This window comes from Physeter macrocephalus, chromosome 20 (assembly GCF_002837175.3).
Source record: "Physeter macrocephalus isolate SW-GA chromosome 20, ASM283717v5, whole genome shotgun sequence".
Taxonomy (NCBI): Eukaryota; Metazoa; Chordata; class Mammalia; order Artiodactyla; family Physeteridae; genus Physeter; species Physeter macrocephalus.
In genome coordinates this window covers 21,955,280-21,969,423 of record NC_041233.1, presented here as the reverse complement: position 1 = coordinate 21,969,423, position 14,144 = coordinate 21,955,280, and the positions used below count along the sequence as shown (strand labels likewise).

Here is a 14,144-nt window from a genome sequence, read left to right as displayed (position 1 = left end):
CACTCTTTCCTTTGGACGACCCCTGCTCAAATTCCAAACAACCCAACTGGGTTGACTCAGCCCCGAGGACACCAGGCAGAGTTCCCTGGGGTGGGGAGGTACAGGTAGGAGGTCAGCTTGGGCGTCCCTGACTATTCAAGGATCTTCTGTTTGCCCCATTCTTCCCCTTCCCACCTTTCCCTCAGCTTTCCCCCAATACATGTGCCCTCACCTTCCCACCTCCACCGAGGGAGCTGGGCGGGGAGTCAGGAAAGGCTGTCTGTGTGACCCTGCATAAGTCACTTTCTCTCTCTGGCTCTGCAAAGTGAGATTGGACTAGACACTTCCTACCCACCCCTACTCCTGAGAGGCCAAAGCCGAGGAGCTGACACTGGGTGTGTTGGCAGTTCCAGAACAAGGCTCCTTGGGGGAGGGAACGTTAGCTCTGGGTAAAACTGCGGCTCTACGAGGGGCTCAGTGGGTCTCCTCCTGCTCCAGAGGACAGCCTGGGATGCCTCAGTAGGGGAGGAGGCTGGGGTCTGCCCATGCTCTCCAATCTCCACATGAGCTGTGCAGAGCAGAACCCTGGGAGTGAGGGTTTCCGGGCTAATCGGGGTTGCCTTCAGCCCATGTTGGTTTGTATATAAAGATACAACCGCACACTCCGAGGAAATGTGGGCCCCTTGGAGCCTCTAAGGAGGCAGGCCTCCTCATTAGGGTGGCTGACCTTTGCCCCTTCCCTCCCCTCTGGGTCAAGTCTCTTAATTCTCTAGGTGACCCAGGCTCCCTTGATCCCCATCTCGGGGCCTCCCTCACTTCCCACCCCTCTGCTGGGCAGGAAGCAGGGGTGGCCCTGGCTGACCCCACCCTGTGGGCTCATTCCACTCTCATCAGTCTCCTTCTCCAGGGCTTGTCTCCAGGGGCTTGCCCCAGCCTGACCTCTGAACCGGCGGCTGGGCTCATTCTGCACCAGAAAACATTGATTCTGGACGGTGGGAGAGGTGAGAGCGGGCTGAGAGTCATGATCAAGGACTCCAGGGTGGCTGAGGGCAGGGCATTCGTTTGCAGGGGTGGTGGGATTGGGGATGGGGAGCATTTCCGGGGCCATTGCTAAAGGGAGGACAATGACACTGTGCGCACAGAGCTTTTCCTCGTGGCATGGCTTCGCGAGAGCACATCTAGAGGCTCCTTCTTTCCCGTTTCACTTTGTAAAAGTTATTTTGTTTAAAAGGTTTAAGTTTGGAATTGTCCTAAATTTAGATCCACTAACTGACTAATGTCTTAGTTGGGGAGGGAGCGCTCATAGTCTGCCAAAACGCGAGGGCCCCAATTTATCTCCTGTACCTCCTGTCCTCCCAGCAGGGAGCTTGGCCACTGGATCCGGGCCATCCAGCAGCTGGGAAAGTGGGTGCTCCAAGCATTACAAAGGGTCTTGCCCCAGATGCACGGAGCACGGGCTGTGGTCCCTGCTGTGGAACCTGGCCTGCGACCCCCCAGGCCAGCCCTGCCCTGCCTACCACCTGGGAGACTGGCTCTTTAACCTTGGTGCCAAGAACCAAGGACGCCGGCTGGCTGGCCTGGAAGGGGTGGATTCCAGTCTTTGTGGCCAAGAAAGTGCTGGGGTGAGCACAGGTGGCTCCCCTGAATGACCTTGAAGGCCATCCAAGCCCCCACTTTTACGATGCCACTGACTCCAGCTGCCCCTGCACAGAGTTCGCACCAGCATCAACAGGTTCTCTATTCTGGTTCTGCTTCCAGGTGGGAGGACCCATCCTTTACCCAGACGACAGGATGGAAAAGAGCTCCTTGGAGCACAAACCGGTCGTGCTCTGCCCTCTTAATTGGTGATTTACTGTTTGTTGAACAAGCGGGGCAGGGACTTGGCAAGAACACATAGTCTCGAAAGAGGTCGGGGGCTTCCAGGTCAGCTCCCCAGCTGAGCAAAGGTCAGGCCAGAGAAGCAGGGGAGATGCGTGGACCTCCCTAATGTGAGGCTCCCACTGTAGCCCAGCTGCGGGTGAGGAGGGCCCTGGGCCCGAGCAGCTCCGCACAGGCTCTTTGTTCTCTGCAGGGGAGAAGTGTGGGGAGTGGAGGGCTGCGGGGAGGCCAGCAGGTGACTCAGGCCTTAAGTCTGGACCAGGGCCCTTTCCTGGGTTGGAAAAGCTGGGCGAGGAGGGCTAACGTCTTTCTCTCCCCTAAAGAGTTCCCAGGACTCCCTTCCTGGAGAAAGGCAGCTCCGCTCCCTCTTCTCTGCCCTAGCCAGCTCCAGACTGGAGAGGCCTGGGACCGCGGAAACGCCAGGTCCTCCGGTAATTAGGGTCGGCAGGAAGTGATCCGGGGAATTACCGGGGTCAGGCGCCCCACTGAAGGCCAGGGCTTTGGAAGGGCGGCTGGCTTGTAATCTCGATTTGAGATCAGTTGATTTTGTAGTTAGTTCCAAAAAGAAAAGTCAGCTCTAATTAATCTGGGGACTTTGGAGTGCAGGAGAAACAGGGCCCAGAGAGTACAGGCTGGGGGCTGGAGTCTGGCGGAGCAGGAGTCCCATCAGCCCCCACGAGGCCTCAGATCTGGGGCCCGTGTCTCAGCTCCCTGATCTGCTTTAATTGAAATGGTCTGGATGCCCCCGCTGGGAATTCATGGCTTTGAAAGCAAGTGCTGTCCCCACTCCAGAAGGCTCCTGCGTCTATGGTTTCCATCTGCACGGAGTGCTCTGCTGCACGAGAGTGGGGCAGGGAGCCTGGGGTTGCCCAGGTCCTCTGGGAGCCAGGGGGTGCAGGGAGGTTTCAGGAGGTTTCTCCACTGGGGTGCAGGGCTGAGACAGCTGCCTTCTCCTGGCTTTATTGGAGGTCCTGGGACCATGCCAGCTCCCTGGGGAAGCATTCAGGTGGAATCAGTGTCAATGGGCAAAGCACTCCCCTTCCTCGGTTCTTTGACTAAAACACACCAAGTATCCCAAGTTCTCTGCCTTAGATGCTCCAGGTCCTGCTCATAGAGAGCCTGGGAGGCTCAGAGGAGGCCCTGAATCCAGCCACAACCTTCCCACAAGAAGGAAAACAGCCCAACTCCCTCTTCCTTTCCTTCTAGTAGAGGAAGTGGGGGTCTGGGAGGGGAGGTGTTTGGAAATCATGGGTCCCCCCAGGTTCATAAGACCCAGGTAGTAAAGTCATTTAGAACAAGGCTTTGGGGCCAGACAGATCTGGCCTCACTGCTTTGTAGTTGTGGCCCTTTGGGGATTCACCTCTGTGAACCTTGGTTTGCTCATCTGTAAATTGGGGCTAAGAATAAAACCTCCCTCACAGGGTGGTTAGAAGGATCCACTGAGGTGAGGCAAGCCAAGTGCCCCGTACAGCTTGGCACGAAGAGGCCCAGTAAGGTAGATATAATAATACCAGTTATCCGACAGAAGCGTGTCCACCCACGTGACGCCTTGCTCCGACTAGCAGGTCAGAAGGAGCCTGCCCTTTTGCAGAAGGATTGAGGAGGGGCGAGGAGGTGGGCGGGGTGGGCGTGCTTCTGTTCCTCACACCTTTGCTCCAGTGCCCTAGCCAGCCGACCACAGGGCCCATCGGATCTCCTCCCTGGGACTCCCTGTTTCTGGGGAGCCCTGCAGCCTCCAGGGGGAGCACCCGCAGTTACAGGCTGAGTGAACACGAGGCTCTCGCCACCTGCCTCCTCTGGTCTGAAGACGCACAGCCTGCAGCCTGCAGGAGAGCTCTGGTCCTTCATGCAACCCCCGAGGCTTCACACCCAGACCCCCACAGGCGTCAATCTCACCCCCCACGGCCAAGACGGGCGGACCAGCTCTGACGTGCTTAGATATAAGCTCTCACCAGGTTTTGTGATCCACACACAGTTTGACAATACTCGTAGATCCTCTTGAAAGAGAGCCAAGGTTGTAATGTTTAAAACACACTTTGCGTCTTGCAACATATTTAAAGTAGATTGGCGTCATAAATTTGGATCGAATAGGTACCACATGGGCACACAACAATACTCACGGTGTCCAGGACGCGGGGCTGGGGCAGCACAGGGCCCACGGGCGACCCTGGGCTGTGATCTCAAGTAGCTGGTGGAGACACTGCCCTGCTGGCCTGGCTGGCCTTTGAGAGGATGCTAGGCTGGGACCAGCTGCCAGGGTGGTGGTGGTGGTGGAGGATGGAACTAATCATCAGCAAACCTCACAGGATGAGAAGCGTCTTTGCTGAGAGTTAAATTCCACCCCTTACTGAAAGAAGGGCCCCGCGTGTGTGTCAGGTTGCCGGGACAGAGCAATGGAAGCAGATGTGGAGGGTCCATCAGTTACCCTGTGGGTCCTCTCATGTCCTGAACACAAGGGGCGTCTTGGGGCCTCTGTCCCAGCTTGGTGTCCCCACCCACCAGTATGGAGTGGTGGGTGGGAGCAAACTCATTTTCTCAGCATCCGTGACAAAGCTGCCCTTCGTGTTGGTACCTCCAGGCCTCATTCCAGGCAGACAGCAGAGGGGGAGGAGGAGAGAGAAAAAGAGATCTGATAGATGCCCCAGAAAAGAGCCTGGGGGCTAACCCTCCACATCTCAGAGAAACCACAGGGGAGGGTGGTCTGTGCACAGATGGTTTAGCCTGAGGTGAGACCCCCTGAGCAGACACTCACTTCTGCACCGGAGCGAGACGACTGGCTTCCGGGTTGGGACTCATGAGACCTAGCTTCCAATTCCAGCATGACTGTTCACCAGCTGTGCAACCTTGGGCAAAGTATTAACCTCTCTGAGCTTCTCATCTAGACAGTGGGGATAATGCTCTCAAACTACTGGGCCATGGTGAGGATGAGTCAGAGCGGGAGTGAATGGACTTTGGCTAAACCAGAGATGTGAAGTATTGCTGCCCTTGTCCTCGGGCACCAGACTCTTCATCTCAGAATTCTGACAGGAAGCAAGCTGCTGCCTGGGCATGGTGATCACTGGGGCTGGGGCAGTGACGGGCACCCATAGCCTCCTGAGTATTGCTTGACCTAGAGGAATGACCCCCAAGTCCTTGGGGGCAGACTCCTTGCTGCTGGCCATTGGTCTCCAGTGCACGCCCTCTGGCCTCTGTTGGACTAGCAGGCTGTGGCTTCGGGGATGACAGGACAAGGGTCCCAGCAGAGTGAGGGCCAGCACAGAGACAAGGGCGCTGAGCCTACCCAGTGGCTCCAGGAGCGCCTACAGAAAAGTCTCAAGGACAGGCTGGGAGAAGAGGAGGCAGCAGGAGCCTTCCAGAAACCCAGAGAGGGTTTCTCGCAGCCTCACAGCCCCTCCGGATTCCAGGAGAAGAGGCTGTTGTGGAAGGGCAGGGGGTGGTCCGGCAGAGAAAGAAAGAGTGGGCAGCATGAGCTGAGCATGAAGGAAAAGGGCTTTCTCAATTCCTCGAGAGCCCTAAGAGCACTGACGCTTCTGACAAGCCCTGGATGCGGATGAAGAAAGGCCTGGACTGGAGGGGCCGGATCATCAAGGCAGGGTCGGGTGGTGGGCTGCTCCTCTCTAGGGGGTATGGAGCCAACTCTGTTCTTAGGAAGCTGTAGCTTCCCTGAGCTGGAAGGGATTTTAGTCCAGGCTCCCATCTGACACAGAAGCTTCTCTTAACACATCCAGGACCCATAGTTATCCAGCCTCTCCTTGAATACCTCGGGTGACGGGGAGCTCCCTCCTTCTCAAGGTAGCCATCTGTACTGCTCTACCCTTAGTCATGCACCCTTCCATGCTCGAGCCTTCTCTAGCAGCCCTGAGCCTTTTCTCTCTAGAGCAGGCTTCCCAGGGGTCAGAAGCTGCCCCTCCATCAGCAGGACCACACTAGTTTTCTCTGCAAATTCAGTGCAGCCAGGGCTGAATGATTCCTCCCACAATCTGAGCCCAGAATTGCCAAAATCATGGAACCAGGCCCTCTATCATCATGACACCCCAGCCCCAAGCTGACGCCTCTCCATCCTCAGGGCAGCAGACCCCCAACCTCCTTTCTGGATGAACTAGACTTCCCGTTGGCAGGAGAGTGCAGACGCCTACCATAGTATGGATGCCAGCTGCGGGCATCCCCTTGATCCCGGGGGAAACTGCCGCCCTGAAGTTTCTTCACAGTTTGAAAGAGCTGGTCTGGCTGCTAATGGGAAAGCCGACCCCATGCTGCATCAGGAGAGGCAGTAAATGCTGTGAGTCTGCGTGAGTGGGTGGAGGCAACCTCGGGGGCTGTAATTTCCACTTCCTGACACAGTACAAACTTCACAGTTTATGCAGAACTAATGAAAGATCTCTTGGGTCTTGCCATTTCGCCCACCAAGCACCCGTAAAACAATGCGGTGACAGCAGCCGCCTGATCACAGAGCTACATGGCGTGTGGAATGTGCTTCTCCAGAGCGATTCTTGCCTTTCCAGAATCCCTCCCCCTCCTTGTCCTGCCTTTCCTTCCTGTCTCTTTTCTTCTCCTGGAAGGCACCAGAGCCTCCCAGCTGGGGCCTGGAGGGCAGGATGGGCTCCTTATGGCAGGTGGCACCCTGTGAAAGACCCGGACCTGGACTTGAATTTCTGCTCTGCCACTTATGACATTTTGGGCATGCCTCATTTTCCTCATCTGTTAAATAGGAGAAGAATAGTATCAGCCTCCTAAGGTGGTCTTAGGATTAGATATGATGCAAGTCACATTGAAGGACAGCCTGGTACACAGTAGGCATTTAGTAAGTGGTGCCTAGTGTTAAAATGATTTTTATGTTATATAGTTACTGTAATGACCATCTCTGGGCCTCTGCTCAAATTGTTTTCTTGTCTAAAATGCCATTTCCCTTGAAATTTGCTGCTTGAAGGACCACAGTGGTGGATTAAAAATGGTCACAAAGGCTTTGCCACCATTGGACAAGAAGAAGCGAAGGCTGAGTCCCCCAGCCCCACTGCCTTGCATGCTTTGGCTGTGTGACTTGCTTTGGCCAATAGGACTTCAGAAAATGTGATGCAAGGGATGTTTTTGAAAAGCACTTGAGCACTGGGACTCACCCATTTTGAAAGCTGACCAAGGCCTGCCATGCTGTGAGGAAACCTCTCGGCCCTACCGGGGGTGAGAGGTCACGTGGAGGAGAACAGAGGTACCCAGCCCACAGCCAGCGTCAACCCCAGGCATGTGGATGAGGCCATCTTGCCCCCTCCCCACCCAGCCTTTCTACCCAACATCCCATGTGACTGCATCAGTGAGCCCAGAGGAGATGCAGAACTCCCACATGGCCAAGCCACAGAATCCTGAGAAAGAATTGTTTTAAGACAGTAAGTTTGAGATGGTCTGTTACACAGCAATAGATAACCGATACAATTACCCATTCACCAGGATTGAGCTCAGAGGCTGTCCCTTCTCAGAAGACTTCCCAAACTCCTCCCAACCTAGAATTAACCTCCCTGCACGCACACCCTCCACCCCCCACCCCCATATTGACACAGCACTTTGCAATGGTAGCAGTTAGCACAGTCTGCCTTCACCAGGGTTATTTGTACAGGAATCTTGTCTCTCTGGCCTGTGAGCTGCCAGAGAGCAGGGTTGGGACCCTTTCATATCTCCCACCGTGCTCAGAAGCTCTGCCTGGTTCCCACGTACTAGGTCCTCAGGGGGGCCAGTGAGAACCTGGCCTGCCTCTGTGCAGACACAGCCACCCAGGCTGGCGGGGGGACACACTCCTGGGTCTGAGGTCCAGGGGGGCCACTGACTTGCCCAAGGTCCTTCCCCTTCCGAGCCTCTTCCTCCCCCAGGTGGAGACATGAACCCCTGTTCAGCCCACCTCAAGGGTTTCGAGGCTCCCGCTGGTATGTGTGCAAAAGTGTGTGTGCACGACCAAGTCCGGACCCTGTGTACACTGTGGTGAAGCCCCACTTGGGTCGTCACTGGGGGGTGGGGTCCTCCGCTCCCCCCACTCCTTCTTACCTTCCGGCCGTGGTAGCCCTGGATCCCCGGGTCTCCCTGGGGGAACCAAGAGAAGACCATTAGCGGGGTTTTCTTGCCACCCCCTTCATATTACCATCCCTCCTCCTCCCAATGACTCCAAATCCTCTGACCTCCACCTCCAGCCATCCCTGGAACAATAACAGGGACTGTTGTACCCTTCAGAATGAGTCCTTGCCTTGCAGAGGGAGGTGGGAAAGGTCAACTCGGCAGGGGCCCAGGACACCTGAGGGTCAGTTTTTGTTCTACCACCGACCCTCTGTGGCACCTGGACAAGTCACTTTTCCCCAGGGCTCTAGCTTCTGCATCTGTGAAACGGTTGGCTGGGATCAGTGCTTTGCTACTTCTCATCCCTAGAGCCGCAGGGACTCCAGCTTCAAAGGGAGATTCTGTTTGACATCGTGGGTTTCCAGATAAGGTTTCCAAAGAAACCGGATGACCCTGAAGGTCCTTTCCAGTTCTGGCCCCTTATGAAATGCTGTTTTACTGGGACGTTGTGACAGTGTCCTGGGCATCAACTTTGAGTTTCCAACTAGACCATAACCTCCTTGGAGGGCAAGGCCGCATCTTCCATACCAGCCATAGCACTTGCTTGGCCTGAGCCCACAGAAATGCAATCCTTGCGGGACCCAAGCAATCTCCGAGTGGTGTTTTGGAAATGAGCCACTCGTGATCCTTCTCTCAGCTGAGATCCCTCTCAGCTCCCTTCAGTGCTGCCTCCCCCTCCCTCCTGCAGGGAACTCTCCCGCCCATTTGATGCATCACCCAGAGGGCCCTCACCTTTGGTCCAGGAGGCCCAGGTAAGCCCTGCGGAAGCAAGAAAAAAGGTGAGTGGAGATGGATTCCTCTGGCAAACGGTGGGGGCTCGTCAACGTTTCCAGTGGAGGCTGTAATGGGTTCTGTTGAAGAACAGATCCAGAGGGTCCTGGAAGGGTATCTGAAACCTGCTGAGGGCACGTGGGGACAACAGGCTCATGTCCCTCTTTGGAGCCACAGGGGCGCCGTGGGCATCTCCTCTGTGCTCCCCCACTGGAAAGTAGGTCAGTGGCATCATGTGAAATTGGCAGTGTGGTTTGGTCCAGATTCCCACCCACCCACCTCCTAACTGGAACCGCTCCCTGGAAAGCCGGCCTTGCCCAGCAGAGCCTGGGTTTTGCCTCTGGCGCTGCCAGCCTGCGGGGGAGCCCTCTGTCTCCTTCCCCTACCTCTGGGACACAGTGAGCACAGCAACCAGCGCGGGGGAGGTGGCATGGGCCCCGCGGGAGCCCGAGGGAGAAACAAGGGAAGGCGGGCTCCGGCGTGGTCTCGGGCGTGGGTCTGGACGGCAAACACTGGCTGGAGAAAACCATGATGCTTGAGTCTGGCCTCTTTCAGTTGGTTTAAAAGCATGCTTTCTGGTTTTTTTCTTTATAAACAACCTAACAAAGAAAACCACCTGGCTTGAGTTCAGTGATTGGGAGCCCACTGTGTTTGGGCAAGGGCCGTCAGTAAAGAAGTGAATTTTGAGCCTTGTGTTTTGGTTTTCTTGGCTTGGTTTGTTTGGTTCAATTCCCTAAATTTCACTTCCTTTCAGGTTTTCTGTTTTTGCATCTAGAAACCCGTGGAAGTGAGACTAACTTCCCTCCCCAGGGTTGTGGGGAGAAATCATGGAAATATTTAAAATTCGTTACTGGGATCAAGCTGAGCAGGAGAGCTGGCTCCCAGCAAGTTAGGTTTTCACTCTGCTGTGCCGCCTTCTGGCCAAGATGGCAACCCTGGTCTGCCAGAGCTGTCGCCCAGCCTAGGGGGACCCTACGCTGAACCTCAGCTTTGGCAGCTGGGCTAGCTGAGGGCCCAGATGTGAAGCCAAGTGACATGGAATGTGGCTGTACTCATCCAGGGCTATTTGGCAGGGACACCCTGACCCAGCAATTTCACCTTTGGGAATCTATCACCATGAAAGCATCAGAGATGTGCACATTTATGTTCAAGAATATACAGGAGGGAACTCATTAACTACTTTGTAGATAGACCCAGCAGTCCTAAAATCCACATCACAGGAGACTCCTGACTTAGGAAGGGGCATGGTTTATGATATTAAGGGAAAAATGTAACAGGATACAAACTGTCATATTATTCAGAACATCATCAACCTGGAAAACGTTTATGTGCAGATCTAAGGAGAAAAATGGAAAGTACTCTCCACAATGTTAATGATGGGGAGCTCTGGATATGAGAAAGCATGCAATTTAAGACTTTGTCTACGTTCCAAATTTTTCACAATGAATGTATGATGCCTTTGTCATAAGAGAGAAAAACACTTTATTTAAAAAAGGCACATGGAAAAAACATTATCAAACAGACTATGTCCTTAACCCCTGTCCCTCCAATAACTGCTGACGTTAGTCTTAGCACTGGGTGGAGAACCCATTTTCTCCAAAGAAGTCCAAGGGCCTGCTAAGTTATTCTGCCCTGGTGCTTTCTTGCACTAAATTGGGCTGAGAAAGAGTTGGGGCTTGGCCAGGGCTTACAAACAGATGACTAGTGGACACTAGGACTGACCTATTGTCTGAGTGTGGTCTTGCCTGGAGGGGTGTCTGTTGGTCCCCCTGGGCCCTCCCGGCAGTGGTCCAATCCCCAGGCTCGATGCAGGGCCCTCCTGGCCGACCAGAAGTGTAACTTGGCTGGAAGGTGGCCCAGGAGTGGAAGCCCACACACACCAGCAAAAGCATGTCTGTCAGGGATGCCAGGCAGTCGGATGCCCCCTTGCTACCTCCTTAGAACACACTATGCCCAACTCAGGTTTTCCTAAGCCCGGGGGTCAGGAGACAGCCATCAGAATGGCCCTGGGAACTTTCTTTCCAAGCTCCTGTCTGCTGAACCTGGGAGGGGGCGCCTGTTCATGGTGTCCTCCCTGGCAGGCAATGACTGGAGTGGAACACACGGTCCCAGGATGTGTTTTCAGAAGCAGAGTGTAACAGGTGAGTGTGACAGAGACAGGCAGCTCCTGCAGGGGCCAGCCACATCCAGCGGCCTTGCCAAGTGTTTCTGTCTGTTCAGTGGGGACCCAGGTTCCCATTGGCTATGAAAGGTTTGGAAGCTTCCAGGGAATTCTTGGGACAAATCTCGAAGGAGAGGAAGCATTGGAGAGTGGGAGAGTTACTTACGGGTGGCCCCATGGGCCCTGGCAGTCCTGGGTGCCCCAGAGGTCCACTCGGTCCAGGAGGGCCTGGTGGCCCTGGTGGGCCTTGGATGCCAGCCTGGCCCTGTTCACCCTGAGGTTCGTGGAAACACGTGTTAGAGAGAGAGCCCCACGCTGCAGAGCGGTCCCGCCCCAGTGCCATGCACCCAGTGAGGCCCCGCCGTGGGTTCTGGGGGAGGTGGTGGTGGTGTGATGGTGATGGTGCTGTGGTGGTGACTACATGCAGGGGCTGGTAGCAGTGAGGAGACGGCCAAGACATTAGCCCCCAGAGGAAGGGCTTCCAGAGAGGACTCGCTGCGTCAGCTGCTGGTCCCCAGGGCAGAGCTCTGCTGCGGGGGCAGAGCTCTGCTGTGGTGGCAGAGGAGCGGCTGAGATGCCCCCCGGCCCGACCGAAGGCCTCTTCCCAGCCTGGTCAGATGGCCAGGGTACAGCCCAGGTGGCCGGCACCCTGGGCATGTCTCGGCCCCTCCGTGTGGCGAGTCCACCATCTCTGCGCCCTGGCCTCCTAACTATCAAATGAGAACAGCTGCTCCTTGTTTCCTGTCACTGCTTTTTGCTGTCTTTGATTATCTGGCCCAGAGGATCAACTGAGATCCTCAGGTCAGAGGCCACAGAATTTTGTTCGGCTCACCAAATAATTGGGCAAGAGATTTTATGTAAAAAATTTGGCTTGGTGGCTTCTGATGAAAAACTGGGAGCCCTGGCCAGCTAGGCCCACATTCCCAGGGGGCTGCCATCAACTGGGCTCTCCAGCTGCCTCAGGCCCACCCCCATCCTTTCTGCCTGCAGCCTGCTTCTGTCACTTACGTGATTTGTACCTGACCTCAGGGGACAGTTGAGTTTTGAAAGTGTAAAGTGCTTTGTGCCTCTCTGGAGTCGAGTCGCTATTACTATTCCTTTGCCTTATCCCCCAGCCTTTGTCACCCACTGTGCATGTGCCCAGGGTGGACCCAGGGCCCAGGGAGGTAGGGGTGGGATCATGCTCCCTCAGGAGGAGGAGAGAGCCTGGTCCAGGTGACCCAGATCTTGGGGCTGAGGGCCAGCCCGAGTCATCCTAGATCTACGCAGACCAATGTCATTATGTTATTTTCTACGTGACCTCTCCAGGGAGGTTCTGGGCTCAGCTCTTGATGGGGGGGTCCAGCCCTGCAGACAGACTAAGGCGGAACAGCCTGGCAGGTGTGAGGACTCCAGGCTGGGATGCAGGGATACCCAGGCGGCCAGACTCCAGTCCAGCCCGCCCTTCTCAGTGTGATCCCAGTAATCCTCTATGACACTGCTGCTTCCCTATATGAAAAAGGGAGCTGACAATGCTTGCTGCAAACTCCATAGAGGAAAATGATGATTACAAATAGGAGTGTACAGCCTCACAATGAGAACTAAGATTTTAGCAGCATCTGCTTGAATCACCTCTCAGATGGGACATCCTAGGGCAGATGCCACCAGCAGTGCCACTCTGGGGCCTGGGCTGCAACTTGCCACACCCTCTGAGAAGCCACTTAAGGGCTCAGAGTGTCCATGGTGGAGAAGGCAGGTGCAGAAATGGGTCACAAGTCCCACTTTACAGAAGAGAAAACTGAGGCTCAGAGAAGTTGAGCTCCCTAACCAAGGTCACAAGAAGAATTTGGGGGGAGCCAGGACCCAGACTCAGAACTCCAGACTATTCCTATTCATTCCAAGTAAGCCCCCAGCAAAAACTGTTCCCAGTCCAACTTTCTGCACTTTGGCAATGACTTCCAACACCGTCTGCTAAGCGCATCATATCTCATATAAAGTTTCCTCCTTCAACTAATGTTAGACCCAATGTTTAAGCATCTTATAGAGCCTGTGAAATCAATATTGGTTTATTGATAGGAAATGGACAAGCCTTTTTATGTCCCACCATGGCTGACAGCATAAAAACCTTATTCTCTAGGCAGAATCTGCAGCAGGCAGGACAGGGGCCCCTATTCTTCTCTCTACTTTGCAAATCAGGTCAGGGCAACACAAAAAGTTCTGGCTTATCCACCTCTTGCTCTTGAAAAGGGAGGCAGCAACATGCCTCGGCCCCGCCTAATTTCTTCGTCTGTGAGGTGGCGATGATGCCACCTCCACTGCCGGGTGGCCCATGTGGGATTACATGAGGTAATCCATACAGAATTCTTACAGCAGTGCTTGGGACCCAGCAAGGGCTCAACATATGGCAGCTAATGCAACTAAGGCCAGGAGGTGGCTGCTGGGGCTTGGGGCGAATGGCCGCTCTGAGAGCAAGGACTCGGCTCTCCTGAAATGGGGTCTGACACGGGTAGGCGTGGCTGAGAGCAGGGTGGGCCTGCTGCTTCTCTGAGCTGCCCTGAATAGGCCCCCTGAATAGCCAGGCTTGGGCTAAGCGCTCGGAGCACATGGAGGCTCTCAAGGATTTGGCTGGTGTAACGGGATATGTAGGCTTGGGTAGCACGTGTGTGACACGTCCCTCTGTATTTTTAGCTGTAAATTGGAGTGATTTTTCAGCCTTGTTCAATCAGGTGCTTGAACATGCAGGCCTCTGGGCTCCTGGCTCCTGAGTCAGGCCAGATGGTGGCTCCAGGCCCTGCTGTCAGGTTTTCAGAGAGCATCTCGGAGCCCTGCCACTTCCAGCACCCCTGTGGCCTTGGGGGTAACCCCTGAGCCCCAGTGTAAGGAAGGCTAGGGGCATGGGTGGCAGCCGTGGAATTCCTGGCCTGGCATCAAGCTGCAATGCCTATGCCTGGATCCCTGGGTCTGTGGTCTCTTGTTCTTTGTGATCTGGTCCTATCCCAGCCTCCTTGGCTTAGTTAGGCAGGAAGAAGGAAGCAGTTGCTCACAATGATTACACCTGTCAGTTGTGGGCTACATTTCCTCTTCAAATTCCCTCGCTTCTCAAACTCAGGTTACAAGTGATCAGATGCTAAGCAATCTGCATTTCTAAATATAAAGGGTGTAGGTCCAACTGAGAGAGCTCTGGATGTGGGGTCTGAAGACCTGGCTGCCAGTTCCCGTTCTGCCTCTTGTTTGTGCGACCTTAGGTACAAATTCACCTCTCTGAGCCTCAATTTAATTATGG

General features: G+C 54.9%; 1 protein-coding gene across 1 annotated transcript in view; it reads right to left on the bottom strand.

Annotated features, from left to right (window-relative positions):
- The window catches only part of COL13A1 (collagen type XIII alpha 1 chain), a 95,417-nt gene that overhangs the window by 49,997 nt on the left and 31,276 nt on the right, over nucleotides 1–14,144 (bottom strand). The window contains exons 12-14 of the mRNA XM_028480858.2: nucleotides 11,049–11,156; nucleotides 8,683–8,709; nucleotides 7,885–7,920 (exon numbers count right to left, since the gene is read on the bottom strand). Coding sequence (XP_028336659.2) covers nucleotides 7,885–7,920; nucleotides 8,683–8,709; nucleotides 11,049–11,156 — 171 coding nt within the window. The remainder of the gene's footprint in view (nucleotides 1–7,884; nucleotides 7,921–8,682; nucleotides 8,710–11,048; nucleotides 11,157–14,144) is intronic.